This window comes from Callorhinus ursinus, unplaced genomic scaffold (assembly GCF_003265705.2).
Source record: "Callorhinus ursinus isolate GAN/ISIS: 27379988/994484 unplaced genomic scaffold, GSC_fseal_2.0 scaffold5, whole genome shotgun sequence".
NCBI lineage: Eukaryota > Metazoa > Chordata > Mammalia > Carnivora > Otariidae > Callorhinus > Callorhinus ursinus.
Genome location: NW_027397067.1, coordinates 12,911,045 through 12,928,856, shown reverse-complemented (window position 1 = coordinate 12,928,856; position 17,812 = coordinate 12,911,045). Strand labels below are relative to the sequence as shown.

The 17,812-nt window shown below is 43.5% G+C and overlaps 1 protein-coding gene across 4 annotated transcripts in view; it reads right to left on the bottom strand.

Annotated features, from left to right (window-relative positions):
* Window positions 1–307: 307 nt before the first annotated feature.
* Window positions 308–17,812, bottom strand: part of CHD7 (chromodomain helicase DNA binding protein 7) — a 124,706-nt gene continuing 107,201 nt past the window's right edge. For 3 of the 4 annotated variants that reach the window (XM_025870629.2, XM_025870631.2, XM_073892800.1), the window contains exons 24-37: window positions 17,417–17,520; window positions 15,960–16,089; window positions 15,482–15,554; window positions 15,267–15,324; window positions 14,346–14,574; window positions 13,888–14,096; window positions 13,093–13,764; window positions 11,809–11,969; window positions 9,439–9,666; window positions 8,773–9,216; window positions 5,409–5,630; window positions 3,828–3,968; window positions 3,521–3,625; window positions 308–2,296 (exon numbers count right to left, since the gene is read on the bottom strand). In XM_025870629.2, the coding sequence (XP_025726414.1) occupies window positions 1,373–2,296; window positions 3,521–3,625; window positions 3,828–3,968; window positions 5,409–5,630; window positions 8,773–9,216; window positions 9,439–9,666; window positions 11,809–11,969; window positions 13,093–13,764; window positions 13,888–14,096; window positions 14,346–14,574; window positions 15,267–15,324; window positions 15,482–15,554; window positions 15,960–16,089; window positions 17,417–17,520 (3,700 nt within the window). In that variant the 3' untranslated portion in view covers window positions 308–1,372. The remainder of the gene's footprint in view (window positions 2,297–3,520; window positions 3,626–3,827; window positions 3,969–5,408; window positions 5,631–8,772; window positions 9,217–9,438; window positions 9,667–11,808; window positions 11,970–13,092; window positions 13,765–13,887; window positions 14,097–14,345; window positions 14,575–15,266; window positions 15,325–15,481; window positions 15,555–15,959; window positions 16,090–17,416; window positions 17,521–17,812) is intronic. The other variant, XM_025870630.2, reaches the window with a different exon arrangement.

Below are 17,812 nucleotides of genomic sequence, written 5' to 3'. Positions count from 1 at the left end.
TTTTTCTACCCATTAACCAAGGATAAATGACCTAGATATTCTGCCTATTAAAGCCTCATTTTTCTTTTGCCCTTTTGTTCTTTAGTGTACCACATTATCAGACGCTGCACACATTTTAAAGTATTCTCAGTCTCAGATGCCCTTTTGAGGGAGTAATAGGAGGTTTTTGTGTGTGGTTCTGTGGAGATATCTGGAGTGGAATTATGTGAAGGTAATTTAAGGTTTTTCTTCCTGTCCAGTCTGAAGACAATCAGTTTAGCGTATTACTAACAGCTAATCTAGCATAAGAGGATATATCAAGAAACTGTACAAAGGCCAGAATGCTGTATTTGCATCTATTGCGAATACAAAAAATAGAGTGAACACCAGTTCCCTACATACTACATTCTATAATTACATCTCTGCATATCATGGGTCACTTTTATTAAAAGCATCATTACTACAGTTGGCAGCAATTTACATTTTATCTTACATGATAGCAGTTTTCAAAGAAAAAAATAAAAGGACATCACAACAAAGAAAAACAATACATTTACAAAGTCATGTCTGTAAACTTCAAGGCTAGTTTAGAGCTGAGGTAATGCTGTTTTAGCTTTGTGGCTAAAGTAACAAAGTCCTTTAATTTAAAAAAGGTACCTGATTCTCTCTTCTCTCACTCTTTATTTATTCACCTATTTATTTTGTTTATACCAGTGCATTACAAGACCACGAGACAATGGAACTGTAGTTCTGTCTGGCAAGAACCCTCCCAGTAGGTTAATTTCCAAAGGGACCCTTCACATTCAACAGCTGCCTTATTATTGCTGCGCCTCGGGACAGAGACGTTCACACTAACGTGGAGATTGTCAGAGTGTATGGATGTGTGTGGATGCGCAAGTGTGGGAACCCCCATACGGTCAAAAGGGAAACCAATGAGCAAGTATGATATGTACGGTAAATTTCATCTTGACCTTCACAGCAAAAAAAATTAAAATTAAAAAATTAAATATATAACTTCATACTTCCTTTGAGCAGCACTTCCTTCCATTAGTGCCACTCAGTTACAAATTGCTCTTTATTATAATACCAATGGTACCAAAAGGAAAAAAAAAAAAAAAAAGCAGAGCATTATGTAAGTTTCCTTAAAAAGACATGATCACCTCTCAAATTTCATCTCTCCTAGGGATAATAAATAATGCACTGCACAATACTTAATGACCAAGATACCTTTTGACACACCTGTATAACATGACTTGGACTTTTTTTTTCTTTTTTTGCTACACTATGTTACAGAACAGCTTATAAAACTAGGTATGAACATTAACTGTGAGTGTAAACAGTAGGACTACCACTTGTCAAAAGTTTTAAACACTTGAACTGGAACTGGTACTGGTTATTCATCATTTTCATTGTTGTCTAGTTCGTCCCCCCCGTCAAGTGAGTCCAGCTCTTCACCCTGTGCTACTTCGTCTTCGAAGATGGAGGACTCCGCAGTCTTGTCCAGGTTCTCCTCGGCGTCACTGCCTTCCAGGTGCTCCTCTTCCTGGAAGGCGGCCCCCTCGGCCTTGTCGGGGGCCTTTTCTTCGCCGGCGCCCACGGCGTTCTGGAGTCCTGCTAACGCGGGGAACCCAGGCAGTGTCAATCCCCCCAGTCCCGGAGGTAGAAACATGGATGGGTAGAAGAGGCCTGGCGCCATGGTGGACAGGAGGAAGGGGTTGAAGGCGAGCGGGTTGGAGGGCAATCCGGCCGGGGCAGTAGCAGCACCAACAGATCCATTCGCAGAGTCAGCAGCCGAAACAGCGTCTGTGCTTTTCTCAGAGTCTTTGTTCTCGTCCTCGTTCTCGTTGCCTTTGTCCTCGGCTTTGGAAGCGCCGTCTTCCGGCTCTCCTGGGCCCGAAGCCGTCGAGGCGTTGCCGGCAGCGGCGGCCGAGAGGGGGCTGTTGAGCAGCCCGCCCAGGCCGAACACATTGGGCAGGCCCGCCATGCCCGGCAGCATCAGCGGCAGCACGGCCGCGGGGTTCTTAGCGTCGCTTCCGGCGGCGGCCGCCGTGGCCAGTCCCGGAGGGAAGCCCATGAGCCCCGCCAGCTGCAGAGACTGCAGGTTCTGGAGGTTCTGAAGGCTCGTGAGGTCCATTCCAGCAAACAGGCTGTTCACCAACAGAGGGTTGATGCCTGACGTGGAGGCCGCCGCCGCGGCCGCCGCCGCCGCTGCCCGGGCGATCTCACTCTTGGGCCTTCGTCCTCGCCTGCTCGCTCCTTCTCCCCGCACCACAGGGCCGGTGAGAAGGCGGTCAAACATGGACTCAGGAACAAAACCCTGCAGCAAACGGACAGGCAAACAGTGGCTATAAACGCGGCTGGCCAAAACTTAATTTCCAGGCGGGCCCTCGTGACGCATGGAAAACAGACATTCTGGACGCAAGTACATCAGCAACTTTTTCCCTTCTAAATTAAGCGTGCTGGCCAGACTGAGGAAAGCAAAACTTCTATCTTTTAGCACCACGTGAATTCACTGTATTATGCAGAATTGCAGAAAAATTGTTAAAGGCTACCCTACCGGTGAGGAAGAAATGTCAAGGTACCAGCATCCGTAACTAACTCGAGAAATAATACATGACGAGCAAGTTGAAAAGTATGTGGAACATGAACTAAAATTACATCTTAATATCTACCCTGGAGAGAGAAAAACTATGATCACCCCAAAACAAATGTTTTTAGCAGCTGTACTCCTATTTGCCCAAGTCTGGAAGCCACCCAGCTGTCCTTCTCTGGGTGATGGATAACCACACACAGGGGCACGCACACGCACTGGAGGGACGCTCAGCAGTAAGAACGAACAAACTGCTGACACGTGCAACCCACTTGGATAAATCTCAATATGAAGTCATCTTAAAAAGGTTATAGAATTTATGCTTCTGCTTACAGGACATCCTCAAAAAGACAAAACTTGGGATGGAGACCAGATCAGCAGCTGCCAGGGACCGGGGGTGGGGGTGGGGGTGGGGGAGAGTAATACAAGGGAACTCGGGAGTGGGGGAGGTGATGGACCGGTCTGTACTTTGGTTGTGGTGGTGGTTCAAGAAATTACACGTTAGGACTGACAGAACTGTACACAAGAGAAAAATAAGACATCTTACTGTATACTTTAAAAAAAATAAACAAGAAGAAATCAAGACATTGACAAATTAATCTTAAAAAGACGTTAAAGCGGAAAAACATTTCAGGCAAAACTGCTGTATGCTTTATTAAAAAAAAAATAATCTTAAGATCTCAACCGCCATGAATTCCATCCCACAGGTGGGCTCTTAACAAGACTATGAACGTATATTTCTATACAATCCTTTAAAATCAGAGCCGTCCAATGAATCCACTTTGGATTAATGATGTACTGATATAAGAAATGAGGATGTATTACATCAATTCTTTTAAGCTAAAGATAAGTTATAATTGAATAATCCATGGTCAACAGAAAAGAAAGAAAGGCTCAGGACAACGGTTTTGTATAAACACCTGTCCTGACAGAAGTGCAGCATGTACTTACAGACTGCTTCACTATCTCAGTCCAGTCCGGAGCAACTGCAAATTCAGGGTTCTCTTCCAGCCACCTGGGCAGGTCCTTCATTGGAGGCGCCATAGCTCCACCCATCTGGGGAGAGACATTTAGAAAATGATCTAAAAGCACATACATTCCCCCCTGCCCCCCGCCCCACCTATACATACACACACGTATCATATACAGATATCCTGGAAAAACATGATTGTTTTTCCTTAAAAAGATGACAGGATAAAATGCTTCTTTCTGGGGTAAGAAATCACATGGAGATCAATTCCCTTTCCCAAACGTTCACCTTCTTTCCATTTCGTTTATTGACAACAGGCACCCTTTCTTCTCCCGTCAAAGTGTTTATATCCAATTTATTAGGGTTTCGACATCTATGTCGTTTCTGTTTCGGTTTCTGAAATGAGGAAAACAGCACATCCGCATTCTTCTGCAAAAAAACCCAAGATACATATTTAGTAAAATGGTATTTAGTAATTATTCTTTCCTGCATAATTGACAAAGAAAACATAGTCGTTCCCCACCCTCCAAGTAATCTCTACACCCAACGTGGGGCTCGAACTCACGACCCAGAGATCCAGAGTCACACACTCCACTGACTGAGCCAGCCAGGCACCCTCAGTCAAGCCATTTTTAACTACTATAGAAGTTTCAGCAATCATTTCAGTTATTAGAAACCATACTTTTCTTTAAAAGGAAAAGCTGTTTTTCTCTTTGTACATTAAGGAACTAAATGATCACGTAAGCTGAGAATTCGCTTTTCCTTTTGTCTACCAATAACCCCACTTAAAGTCTTTTATTCCAATGTTTAACAAAGTCATGGTATTTTTATTTTTTTATCTTTTTTAACCAAGTCATGGTACTTTTAAAGGAAACTTTCTCAAGGACCTTTGCTAATTTCTACTCAGTGACTTGGACAAATACAGAGATGACGTCACGTCTATGACAGACTGTACCTGAGAGGCAACCCAAGGGGTAAAAAGACCTGTGCAGGAGGGGGCGTTCTGAGCGGCAAGGACTCAACTCAAGCTGAACTCAACAAAATAAAATGTGAAATCCTACACCTAAGTTTTGTTTTTTTTTTTTTAAGATATTTATTTATTTATTTATTTGACAGAGAGAGAGAGAGAGAGAGAGAGAGAGCACGCACGCAAGCAGGGGGAGAGAGAGGGAGGGAGGGAGATGCAGACTCTCCATTGAGCAGGGAGCCCTACTCGGGACTTGATCCCAGGACCCTGGGATCACGACCTGAGCCGAAGGCAGACGCATCACCTACTGAGCCACCCAGGTGCCCCCTACACTTAAGTTTTTTAAAAAAAACCAGTCACTAAGCATATAGGGAATAAAAGATCTGCATGGCCAGCTAGCAAGCAGTTTATGTGACAAATCATCTGGAGATACCATTTAATGTAAGGCATAAGTATTAGTTGTTTAAAAAAAAAAAAAAGAGGCTAATGAAGTCCTGGGCTGTATTAGCTAGTCAAATTTCTGCAAGTAACAGCTTCATAGTATTCTGTGCTGGTCAGACCTGGTCTGGAGGCCAATTAAAGTGCATTCATGAGTGTCATCCCCATAATGAGACCACCTGAAACCAGGCCATGTAAAGAATAACTGAAGAAATCGTATCTATGTGGTGGAAGGAGAAAGTAAGAAAGTGCCTAACAGGAGTCTTCAAATAACTACGAGGTTGCCCGTCAGCCCTGAAGCTGGTTTCTCTAACGTAAAATATACAGCGACAGAAACTGGAAAACGTTCGTGATGAGGAGACATTCAAGCAAACGCGGAGGGACCAGGGATTTTTATGTTGTACAGGAGAATTGCGAGGGCTGTCCTCGCAGGACTCGTCCCGACTGAACTCTGTTGTACTTACTGGTACATAACTTGGCATATCAACAGTGTAAGTAGGATGCAGCTTCAGCCATTCAACTAAATCCTTATTTTTAGGAGCGTCCTCCCCCACCAGCCTAGTCCCGTCTTCAAGATTTATCACAGGGATCCGCGTGTCTGGGTCCAGCTGTCCAGGAGAAGGAATGTTTCTTGTGGGTGGGGTCTCTATATCTTCTTCAAAAGCTTTGGTCACCTCAGCATCCTCCTGCGGAAAGTTGACAGGGGTCTCAATTCTTCTCTTATGAAGAGAGATTCCAAAAATGTCTTATCTCAAGAAAACCCTATCCTAGCATAACAGATCTTTGACCAAAAAGGGAAAAAGTTACTTGAAACAATGTCAGTTTTGGAACAGCTATTAAATTAGAAGATGAAACTTTAATATCCTTCTCCACACTGTAGAATTAGTAATTAGGTAAGAAATTCACAGTCCATCAACGCTCCATGTTTGAGATCTTAAGCCAGTCACTAGGGCATGGGCAGTGCAGTCTGAGCTTCGCATGCATGAAAGGTAGCCTCTCAATCTCTCTTGGGGCTCTTGGGAAAATATCATTAAAGAAATTATAATTAAAGGAATGTTCCCACAGCCAACTTGTACACAGCACTCTCTGAACCATACAATTTTATCGGGAGTACAACATTTTGCGGCAGGTCCGTGTGGCAACCCTGAAAATACCACGTCTGTCTGAAGTCCGGCCTCTACCATGGTCCAGCTGGTAGCCCTCACATTGTTACTCCAACCTCCAGACATCTTTTATGGCAGCCCATCTGTCCATTCCTATGGCTCCAACTGTGGTTCAGGCCTTTATCACCGCCCCCACCCCACATCACTGTGGTGTTCTAAATGGTCTCCCTGATTCTAGTTCCACCCTTCTTGACTCTGACTTCCCCACTGCTATGTCAGAGTCAGGTTTCTAAAAATGCATTTTTCCTAGGTCAAAACAAAATAAACTGTTTGGATAACTGAATCCCCCTCACCTTCGGGATAAAATCCAAGTTCTTTAAGATGGCAATCGAGGCCCTCCCCGATTTATATCCTACCTTGTATCCGAGCCCACTTCTGCTGAACCTCACCTCCTCATCAGATTCCCCTGCTGCCATGCCAATGACCTTCAGTTCATCAGACATGGAAGGCTCTCTCTGGCCTCAGTCCCTTTGCACGTTCTCCCTGCAACCTCTTCAAATGACCAACTCCTACACAACCTTCAAAACAACCGAAGTATGGCCACGTCGAAGGAAATTTCCTCATCTTTGTCCCCCCGTATCTTCTTCCCTCCATTCCCGTTCTTCCTTTGGGCACACGAAGTATTCCAGGCGTGCCTCACGGCTATGATACATTACTATTTATCTGTCACTCATCTTCAACACTGAGTTCTCCAGTGCAAGCACTTGTTAGGCCCTTATTCTTCACAACCCTGTACTTGGGGGTGGGGCCAGCACACAAAGGGACGACTTCTACCATGTTGCCGAGTGTGTGATGACTGCGTCCTTATTTTTCATGGCAACACAAAACGGTCTCCAGTCTGAGTACTGACATAATACAAGATTTTAGGATTTGTCTTGTCCCATACGAGTAACATTGCTGACCTTTACACCGCTTCACTATTTCGTTTATCTATAGATTAATCAGCATTTTCCTTGTATTGTATGTATAGGCACTTAACCATCCACAATACCAACTGAGTAATCCTGAAATTCTAACATCTGACAGTAAAACAAACAAAAACTTAAAAATACACCTCTAACATCTATTAGGAGTTTTGGGCTGGGTTGCTTATGTGACTTTAGAAAAAGAGAAACATTAGTGAGTTCTTCAGGATGACTTAAAATGTGTGAAACGAATAAAGTCAGCCTGAAGTTTAATACAAGATATATAATTACAATAGGAAAATAGCACCTGGCTCACACTGTTAATTCCTGATGGCCAGGACCACAGACAAATATGTGCTGTGATTCAAATATGAAAGCCAAAAGTAAACAAAGGCATGAGATGCAGAAACTCACTAACTTGTTGATGCTTATGGAGGAAGGAATTTCAGGGAACAAAATCTATCAAAGTGGTCTGATGTGTTTTGGTGGTTTCAAATGTGGAGGCTAATCACAATCCCCAATCAACATCGGGGACCACACACCTAGAAATGGCATTTTTAACTTACGGAATAAGCAGTTACAGCTGATCCATCACAAGGTATATTTTTGTAAGATTCTAAAAGGAATCATATGCTCAACAAAAATGACTGTTATTATGCTTGGTGCATGGTAACGAATTTTGAAAATTAACTTTTAATCACCCAGATGCTTCTGTTTCAATCAGATCCCACCAGAGGGCATATTCCAGTGAATGCCATTTTGTCATTTCTAAACTTTAACTCAACCACCCCTTTTACTACCCTTATTTGTTATTAAACTTTCTGGAGGTTTCAAGAAATAGAAAATAAGCAATAAGACTGGGGTGGAAAAAGTAAAAAATATCAAAACAAACATCTCCCTCCGCTCAGTTTCAAATTTCACCGTTTCCCAAACTGTGGACCCGCAGGGAAAGGGCCCATCATTCCCGGAGTGCCAGCTGCTCGTGCACAAACAAGCTCCAGCACCATTATGCTGACTTGGGTTCCAAATCGATAACGCTGAAGATAACCAGTACTCATGTGTCCCTTAAAAAGGGACCAGATGTAATCAGGTTCTTTGGGGGTAAAACCCTCGTCATTATGTAGGCAGTGCATTTTTAGGTGGCATGGTTGAAGAAGATTAGGGAAGATAGTTATTCTGATTACACTGCACTCATGTCCTTTGAATTGAAAAACAAAATGTCAAAATCCATTGGCACATACATTTCATACAAACCTAAACTAGCCCAGATCTTTACTCAGTTGAGATTTTAAAAACAGCTACAGTTACGGAGGTAGTTAGCAATCACTAGCTTTGTATATGAACACAAATCTTAAGTCTGAAACTAAACATTTATACTAATCTAATAAATGCCAGGCTCCAAACAACATTATTTTTAAGAGCAGAAGCTTTTTCTGCCTCAGGAGCTCAGAGATGACAATTACAGGCTCAGAAGAACATGTTTTTGTTTTGGGCTAGTCTTCCGAGAGTAATCAATATATCAGCATCTTGGGAGGAATAAATCCTCAAGCTACATTTGGTTCAGGCCGAGTGATCGGTATCAGTGCTCAACACAATTTTTCAGCTCCGAACCATGACTGTTCACTGTGGTCCTATCTCTGTAGTGGAAGAGGCCGGCTTTAACGCCCTATCACTGAGGGTCACAGGCCAGTGTCGTCAGAATGGCAGGGCACTGGCTGCCACTGTGGGCACACACAATGCAAGTGAGCTCCTGAACTTACTGCACTCAATGATGTCCGTTTGTGGCTCATGAAAAGCAGATCGAGACCCTCCACGTTTTTCCTCCTTCCCCGCCTCCTCTTCATGGGAGGCTCTCCATCCACCAGGGAGCCATTAAGCAGATGCCTCGTGGGTGTGCGTGACAGGCCTGCCTGGAGCAGCTCCATTTGAGTCTTAAAGGCATCGGACACCGGTGTCGAGACATTAGGCAAGATAAACTTTGAAGTAAGAGATGAAAAATTTGAGGTAGAGCTTGCTGCCTCTCTCGAGGCCTTTGATAAGTCTACAACTTTTTCTTGTCCATTTTCTGAGACCACCTGAGACTCCCGCAGCTGGGCCACCATTTCCATGAGGTTCCGCCGCTTGGCAGCTCTTTCGGCCTCGATTTCAATTTTTCTCCTCCTCCTCCTCCGCTGGCGAGGGACAGAGAGGTTGAGGGCGTCTTCCTATTGAAAAATCCCAATAAAATAATGAGCCCAAACTGTATCTGCCATACGGGCTGGATTTCACAAAGAACAAGAAGCTTCAGGTATTAAACATTCATAATGGCTGAAAGAGAGCTGAGGAAACGGCAGCCATCTTAATTCCAAGAAGGACCAGTGAGCCGCGAGCTCCCAGACTGAGGGACGATTTAGCGCGCTGGCCTTTAAACAGCAAAGCGAACTTACCTTTGACAACTGAGGAGAGGTCGTGAGGTCCTCGCTCCCACTGATGCTAGCTTGGCCGACCATGGAGAGCTCGGCAAAGCTCCTCTTCTGCAGGGGGCTATCCATGGTGGGTGGCGTGTAACCAGGGATGAGGCCCTGGAAATCAAACATCTGGCGCCTGTTTACCGGCCATTTGCCCTTCAGCACTGCTTCACAGATGTTGTCTAATCGGTTTATCATTACTCGGTCCTGGAGGGAGAAGAAAAGTCACACGAAACTGTAATAAAGACATGGTGAAAATTACCAGATAAATATTTCCATCAAGATGCTAAAGAGCAGAAGAGGTTTAAAAGTCAATCCGTGGGCAAAAAGTGAAAAGAAAACAAAACAAAAAGCGAGTAAATAAACAAAATCTGCAAAAACTGCTCTGCTCTGGTGGAAGGTCCTAAAGGTGGCCCCAACACAGAAAGCCTAATCTTTTTCTAATTTAAACAGTGGATCACATAAACCAGGAAACATTACATAGCCACCTCTGAAATACTTCAAAAGTTAAAGAACTGTCGGTGAACACCGGCAGACAACAATGGAACCCTGCGTTTAGCTTCTGGACGCTCTGGTGCTTCAGACCCACTGGCTGGATCACAGTCTGTCCCAGGAAGTGGGACATCATTAGCGTCACTATTAATAAAGTTCAGCATTACGAAATGGGCACTAACCTAGGAACACCTAATGAATGTCAATTTGCATTCCCCACCTATTATCACTTCAAATTTCACTGAAGCGTGTACATTAAAAATTTCTAATTACAGCTCTTAGGCCCAGTTTCCATAGATTAAAAGTGTCTGCTACGATAGACCTTTTGACTGACCTGGGAAACTCCTTTCTATACTCAATAAGGGAGATCAGCATAACAGGGTATAAAGAGAAAAAAAGGTCTTTAAGAATACACTCTGCAGCTAAAAATTTCACATTGTTTCTTACACAACTAATACTGTGGAAGAGCAGCCTGGAGATGAGTCAACTGAAGCTTGTTTTTGTGTCGTTTGTTTTAAACCAGACAGCCCTGTTATGGTGAATGGGATGATTATGTCCCCACCCTGAAAAACAGACCCCAATTACACACGGATTTATTATAAAATTACACTAGTTAGCCAAAAAAGTACTTTCTATTTGGCTTCTGGGTACAGATAACTACATTCAGAATTATTTCATAATGTATTGGAACAAATGGGTGGGTCCATAGCCCAACCTCTCCCGACTTGAGAAGACGATAGGTTTCCGAACCTGGGAAGATGTCTTAAATCTGGAAGTTCTGTTTTAAATTTAAAAAAAATTAAAACACACATTTAAAAAAGTCCACGCATTTTCTCTTGTGCACCTCTTTCTCAAGTGGTGTAATTGCTACAGAAAACACTATGGAGGCTCCTCAAAAAATTAAAAATAGAATCACCATGTGATATATAACCAAAAGAATTGAAAGCAGGATCTCAAAGAGATGTTAGTACACTCATGTCCGCAGTAGCACTGTAACAAGCCAAGGCAGGGAAGGAACCCAAATGTCCCAAGGACAGATGAATGGATAAGGCAAATGTGATATATATATACAATGGAATATTATTCAGCCTTAAAAAGGAAGGAAAGCCTTAAAAAGGCTTTCAGCCTTAAAAAGGAAGGAAAGCCTGTCACATGCTACCATATGGATAAAACCTTGAAGATAAGCTGAAAATAAGTGAAATAAATGAGTCCCAAAGGGGCAAATATTGCAAGATCCCACGTATATGATGAGGTATCTACAGTAATCAAATTCACAGAAACAGAAAGCAGAGTAGTGGTGGTCAGAGGCTGAGGGGAGAGGAGAGGGGGTTGTTCAACAGGTATAAAGTTTCAGTCATGCTAGACAAAAAAGTCCTGGAGATCTGTTTTATAATAATATGAATGTATTTAAAACTACTGAACTATACACTTAAAATTGGTTAAGATCATAAATTTCATGTTATGTGGTTTTTACAATAGAAAAAAATTAAGAAAGAAAGAAAAAGAGAAAAAGAGAAAAAGAAAGAGCTCCACACATTTCATTCTGCTAAAAGGTGAGTCTATGGAAACAACATTCCATATACTATAACGGACAATGTGATTAATTACCAACCTAAAAAACTTCAAGGAGCCAAAGAGCCATACAAAGCATTCTACTTCCTATCTTTCCTTCATGTTACCTTTCCTATCCTATTACGAAAGTACTGCACAGATTTTAAAACATGAGAAAAATCTAGTCTTCGTACACTGTCAAAGTTTACCTTAAAATTAGCCGGAAAAAAATCAAACTAGAATGATTTCCTGTACCCCACTCTTTTTTGGTCCACAAAACAAAATAACAAAAAAAACCCCACCAACCTTAGGCCAAAATGAGAAGGCAAATGTTCTTTCATGAAGGAGCTGAGCTACTGAAGGGTCTCCATCCTCCATGTAGAACCCATCTCGGGTTTCATCCCTAGCGGTGCTCATGGAAGCATTGCTTTCCTCATCAAAATTCTTCCCTCTAGAGACAGTTCCTACTGAGAAATGAGTTAAAGTGCATTACTCACCACCAGAGTATCACTGGAAAAGAAGTTTAGAGAGGACATGGTAAAAATTTGAATATCAACCAGCTCCATTTTACTGAGAACCTACTATATGGCCAGTATGGCATTCGGCATCTTACAATCTTGTTGTTTAAAGCTGGTGATGGCCCCTTCATACAGATGGTGTTATTCTCATTTTATGGATGAAGCAGCAGATGGGCTTAGGTAGGTGACATCACTAGCTATCTGACATTGAGCACGTACATCTCAGAGGAGGCGGAATGACAACCAAGTCTCTGACTCAAGAGCCTCGCCACACAATGTCCCTCCACACAGGAGAGAGGGCTAACGACCTGCCGGAGTACCAAGCCCCAGCTCCAGCGGAACAGTACAAGAGGAGGCTTTATTTTTACTCTGTGTCGGGAACAGCAACCTAACTGCGACATACAAAGACAACTGGTTATTTTCAGATTCTGCTTCTACCTTTACTTTGGACTTAAAACGAAAATAAGGCATCATTTGTTTTAAAATAATTACCAGTATTGATTCAGTGAATGACTCTTCTCCTTCACATTTAATTGTCCAAATTAAAATCATTTAGAATTCTTAACACACTGCTACTATAAAGTTAACCCCTATTCTTTTTTTTTTCTTTTTTAAAGATTTTATTTATTTGTCAGAGAGAGAGAGAGGGAGAGCGGGAGCACAAGCAGGGGGAGCAGCAGAGAAGCAGGCTCCCCACTGAGCAGGGAGCCCGATGCAAGGCTCGACCCCAGGACCCTGGGATCATGACCTGAGTCGAAGGCAGACGCTTAACCCACGGAGACACCCAGGTACCTGAAGGTAACCCCTATTCTTAATCCGGAAATCATTAACGTGCCCATAACCCTCTTCTGAGAGCTTAAGTTGTTCAAAATTCCGTGTTTACATGGGGCATGGGAGCAAAACATACACCTGAGCATAACCTGAAATTACCCATTCGCAGAAGAAAATGTACACTAATTACCCTTAAAAAATAATTAAAAAAAAAAAAGCCCCTGTCACGTGACAGGAAAACATGGCCTGTCACAGCCGCCGTGGTGGAATGGCGAGAGAGGCCCAGATGGCGCGGCATTACCTTCAGGCTGGGAAGATTCCTCTGACTTATCATCATCCTCCAGCTTTTCTTCCTCGTCCTCTTCAGAACCTTTTTCTGAAATAGACTTGGGCCCTGTATCTGCACTGACCTCCATCCCTTTCAGTTCACTTTTTACAGAGCTGGACTCGGCCTCACATCCCTGCTTACTGTCCTTCTCCCCGCCATCGGTCTCTTCCTCCTCTTCCTTCCCCTCAGCTTTCTCTTGGGCAGCCGCGCTTCCAGACTCTTCCGCTCTGCCTTCACTTTGTCCTGTCGCCTTGTCTTCCTGAACGTGAGCAGACGGGAGGACGGCAGGAGTCTGGCCAAATCCAATGGCCAGTGGGGTCAGGGAGGGCATGTTCCCTGCCCCTCTGTTCTGAGCAAAGTTTTTGTGTGCATCCAAGAAAGATAACTCGGGGTCGTTGAGGATGTGATAATCCGTCCGACTGACCCCGTGTTTAGCAGCACCAACCAGCAAGTCCCGGTCATGCCTCCCACATTCCCACCACTCCGGCAGATCCAAACTCGGCTGGCAGAGCTTCAGCCTCTCTCCCAGCTGAGGGTGATGAAGAACCTGCTCGCGTATTTTCCGCAGCAGCTCGATGCGGTAGAGAGTTCTAGAGGCACGCTCTTCTGTGATTGGCTCGATCATGGAGGAGAGGTCAGGTGGTTCTGTAACATGAAAACAATTGTATTCACTTGGGAAAACCCTAAGTATGCTCTCAATTGCTCACGCTCTATTTTTCACTGTACTGGGCCTTTTACTATAGAATTTTTGTTATGAAGAGAACCTACCATCATCTGGCTTAGCGGGCATTCGACACACTCGCCTACACATGGCCACAAAACAACTGAAGTATTTCTCCAAACTCTCATCAGACTTTTTGTCAAGTCTGGCAAAGGCTCGAAACTGGTTCCAGTCAAACTGCTGTTTCATGGGGTCAAAAATAACTCCAAAAGTAGATACCACACGGTAAAAATCAGCCTCTTCTCTTCTTGTCCACCTATGAGCAAGAAGACATTAGCTTGAACTGTACTTGAGTAAACAGGCATAAAGCTTATTCATTTTTTTCCTCTCTTTCCCTAAACTTAACACACGGTACTTATTCTGGGGGCGAGAGACAGGGGGCTTTGATGTCCTGAGGCTTTCTTTGATCACCGTCTGGGACATGATGCCTAGCCTCTTGCCGGCCGAGAGGGGCAGAGGAGAGAGGCCCATCCCAGGAGCTGAGGAAAACCCTGAAGAAACTCACTTTTGCCGTTTCTCGGATATTATAGCTTCCCTTTCTGCTTCTAGTGCTCTCACTTCCTCCCGGGGCCGTCGCCTCCGCCGGTCCGTCTTCATGAGAGCCTCTTGCCTCATTTGTTGCCTTTTATAGCTGCGCTGATAGGCAGTAATGAGCCGGCGCAGGCGGGTAGTCAGGGTTGAGGTGTTGGGCCAGTAGAGTTGGCCTAACTCAGCAGCACTCTCACTGGGCTTGCCTGGGGAGGCAGAAAAAAGATTTCTGAAATGTGTAGCTGTAATCTTGCAATACACAGGATTTTCCATCAAAACAAGATGACTCATTAACATTCAAGTGACAGTGTGGGAAAGGGCATCTCAGTGCTCGCATTTTTAAAATATAAATAAAGGATAATATTAGTATGAAATTTATAAACAGTTTTCTTTTTTTAACTCCTTAGCAGGGAGAAACAAGTTTACTTATCAGTTTTATGTAAAGAAACCTAGAAACCTACTTTATGCCATGAACTACAATATAAGGGTGCTCTCCTGTAATGTACTTAGAATAATAATCTTGAGCGCAAAACATAATCACATAATTGGTAGCTAATTATCTGACATTAGGGAAAAGGTCAGCATTCTATAAACTTGCAATATTTCAGATTCCTAGCAAATGCCCTACTCCCACGAGATATATTTCTAAAGATGCTTAAAATATATATATATATATACAAATTATCATAATCCAAAAAGTAGTTATTTCATCAAAGAAATTCAATGTAATGAAAAACCCATAATAAACAATTAAAATTATTCACAAAAGGAATGAGTCAGTATAGAAGAAATAACATTTGAAGATACCATCGTCATAAAGAAGCAAAAGTGCAGGTACATGAATAATGTCTGCACAGCACACATTTGCTCTGCTCCGTGGGCTCTGATGGAGCTTTACCTGTGGTATGTATTTCCATGGATTCCTCTTTATCTTCTGGAGGAGAATTTGCAAATTCCTTGAAAGCAAAGCAAGAAACAGAATTATTTTAATTTGGGGTTTCATTTTGCTTTATCTTTTAAAGAAAGGGCCAGTATCTATAAAGTTTAACAAGTCTTATATGGGCAAATGATATTTTAACGGTGCTGTAAAAGTCAATATACTCAAGTTCTTACATCTATCTCATCCTTGAATGGCGTCCTGGTTGGTTTATATTCTGGGTCTTCGTCTTCTCTATCAAATTCTCCCCTATATTAAAGTTGTAAAAAAAAAAAAAAAGTTTAAATTGTACAGACAAGCAAGAGACTGGAGGGGGTGGGGGTGCTTGGGGATGACTAATCCTCTGCCTGATGCTACTTTTAATTCTGGGTTTGACATCAAAGGCAACCTGATCAGTATTTAAATCGTGCAGCCATGGGGGAAGAGGCAGGCGGGGGAAGTGTCATTTGGAAAAAAACAAACAAGTCTCAGATGATCTAGGTAATATATTGCATTTAAATAATCATGATGATACATAAACAGACTACACTGGGAAACATCACTGAAGTTCAAATCAGATGCAGCGTAGTGCACAGTGCAGCGTAAGGACTGAACCCTGCCAATAGATGTGACACTGACATAAAGTTTATTAAAATTTTTAAATGTCCTTCTTACCCGTCACCGCCATCTGCTAGCACGTCTGTTCCTCTCTGCTCGGCAGCGATGGCCTTGGCGTCGGGCATACCAACTCGTTCCAGGAAGCAGAGTGCGGGGTCAGCTCGCATGGAATTGTACTTCTCGTAGCCTGCGCCGTCCCCACCAGCCCACAGAGGACACGCACAGAAACAGCAGAAGGGCCGTCACTCACAAAAATCACAGCACTGCCGTAATACACCAAGTTCAGCTCTCAACTGAGACGATCGCTTAGGAACCTTGTTTTTAGTGAAGCATTCCACAGAATGCTCACTATGGGGCAGATTTTGGGGGGTCAAGTTACAGTCCAGGGATGGTATCCGAATGACCACAGACACGAAAAGAGAAACAGGTTCAAACTAACTGCAAGCAAGATGCCTGGGAAGATTTTTGACCCTATTTTCTCCAAGATCTAATTTTGCTTGACATTTAAAAGGCTTCATAATGCTGCTTTACGATCTCTGCAGGGTACTCTGCGTCCACCCTGTCCTCCTGCGAACGGCTCCCAGTCCTGCAGGAATGCGCACCGCTGGCTGAAAATCCCTGTCTACGTAAGGCCAGCGAACCTGTCTTATTAGGTTTAGGATGATGCATGTCAGTAAGATGACACTGTTCCCTCTATGGTTTTCAAACTGCAATTTGCTTTTTGACTGCCCAAGTTGACTAGATGGAAAATGGCAGATCCCAACAGTGCACTGCGGGAAAATGATTTTTAGGCTGAGCTCACAAAACGCGGCTGCAGTACGGAGGCAGAACGGCACAATTCAATTAGGACGTGTACTACAACACACCGCTCCTAACTGCTGTAGAGCCGCAAGCCAAACTGTAATCATGAAAGGTTTTATAAGCCATCATTCTCCCCTTTAGTCAGGCCGGGCTGCTGAGAATACCTCCGCGACCTCCAGAGAATTGGGATTATAATCAGGAATCGCTCACTGTATATATCATGCCAGTTCTGCATCCCCAGCCTTTCAAAGTTAACAAGGCTGCATCCCGCTCAGGGGAGCCGTGAGTTCTCAGCACTGACATTTGTGAAATATTGCTTGGAACAAAGCCCAGGAGGCACTTGTACAGATTAATAGCAGAGGTTAAGCCCACCGTCCACTTTGACACGGGTTGGCAGAGCCAGCAAGGGGAGCCGTGCTAGAAGCAAAGTTTAGGGAGCTATAGGACAACTTGGCTATTATTAAAACAAATATGGTTTGGGTTTTATTTACAGCCAAGAAAGAAATGTTTTCTTCTCAAATCCTCAACAAACATTCAAAAACAGCATCTGATATTTACAGTTCATATTAGATTTTTAGTACAGGAAAATGGTGGAAGCCAAGAGTCCTTTGGAACTATCCTCATTAATATTATGACTTTGGAAAAGGGTATGCAAAGAGTGCTAGCGACAAAGCCACACAGTCAAGATGTGGTCAAACGGGAACATCACTTACCGTGTTTGAACACTCCAATTAGGAGGGACTTATCCGCCTCCTTGTCCCACCAGTCTGTGGGGACTTCAGCATGGAAGGGTTCAGGGATCCACACATCAGCTTCACTGTAAACACACCGTTCACATGGCATTTATAACACACATAATGGTAAAGAAGAATCCGCAGTAGCCACAAACACGATACACAGGCTCGCGTGCCCCCTTCCCGCAACACGCATCCGAGCATCGTGGGAAGCAGTGAGCAAAGGTTGAGAGAAAGGGTGTGAGCCTGTCACTTTCTACCCTGGCTAGAAATGGACTCCCGCACACAGTGTCCCATTTTAAAGGTCACCTCAGGGCACCAGTAACATGGTTCCCACCTTTTTCTACGGACCGCGTACATGCAAACACGCTCTCC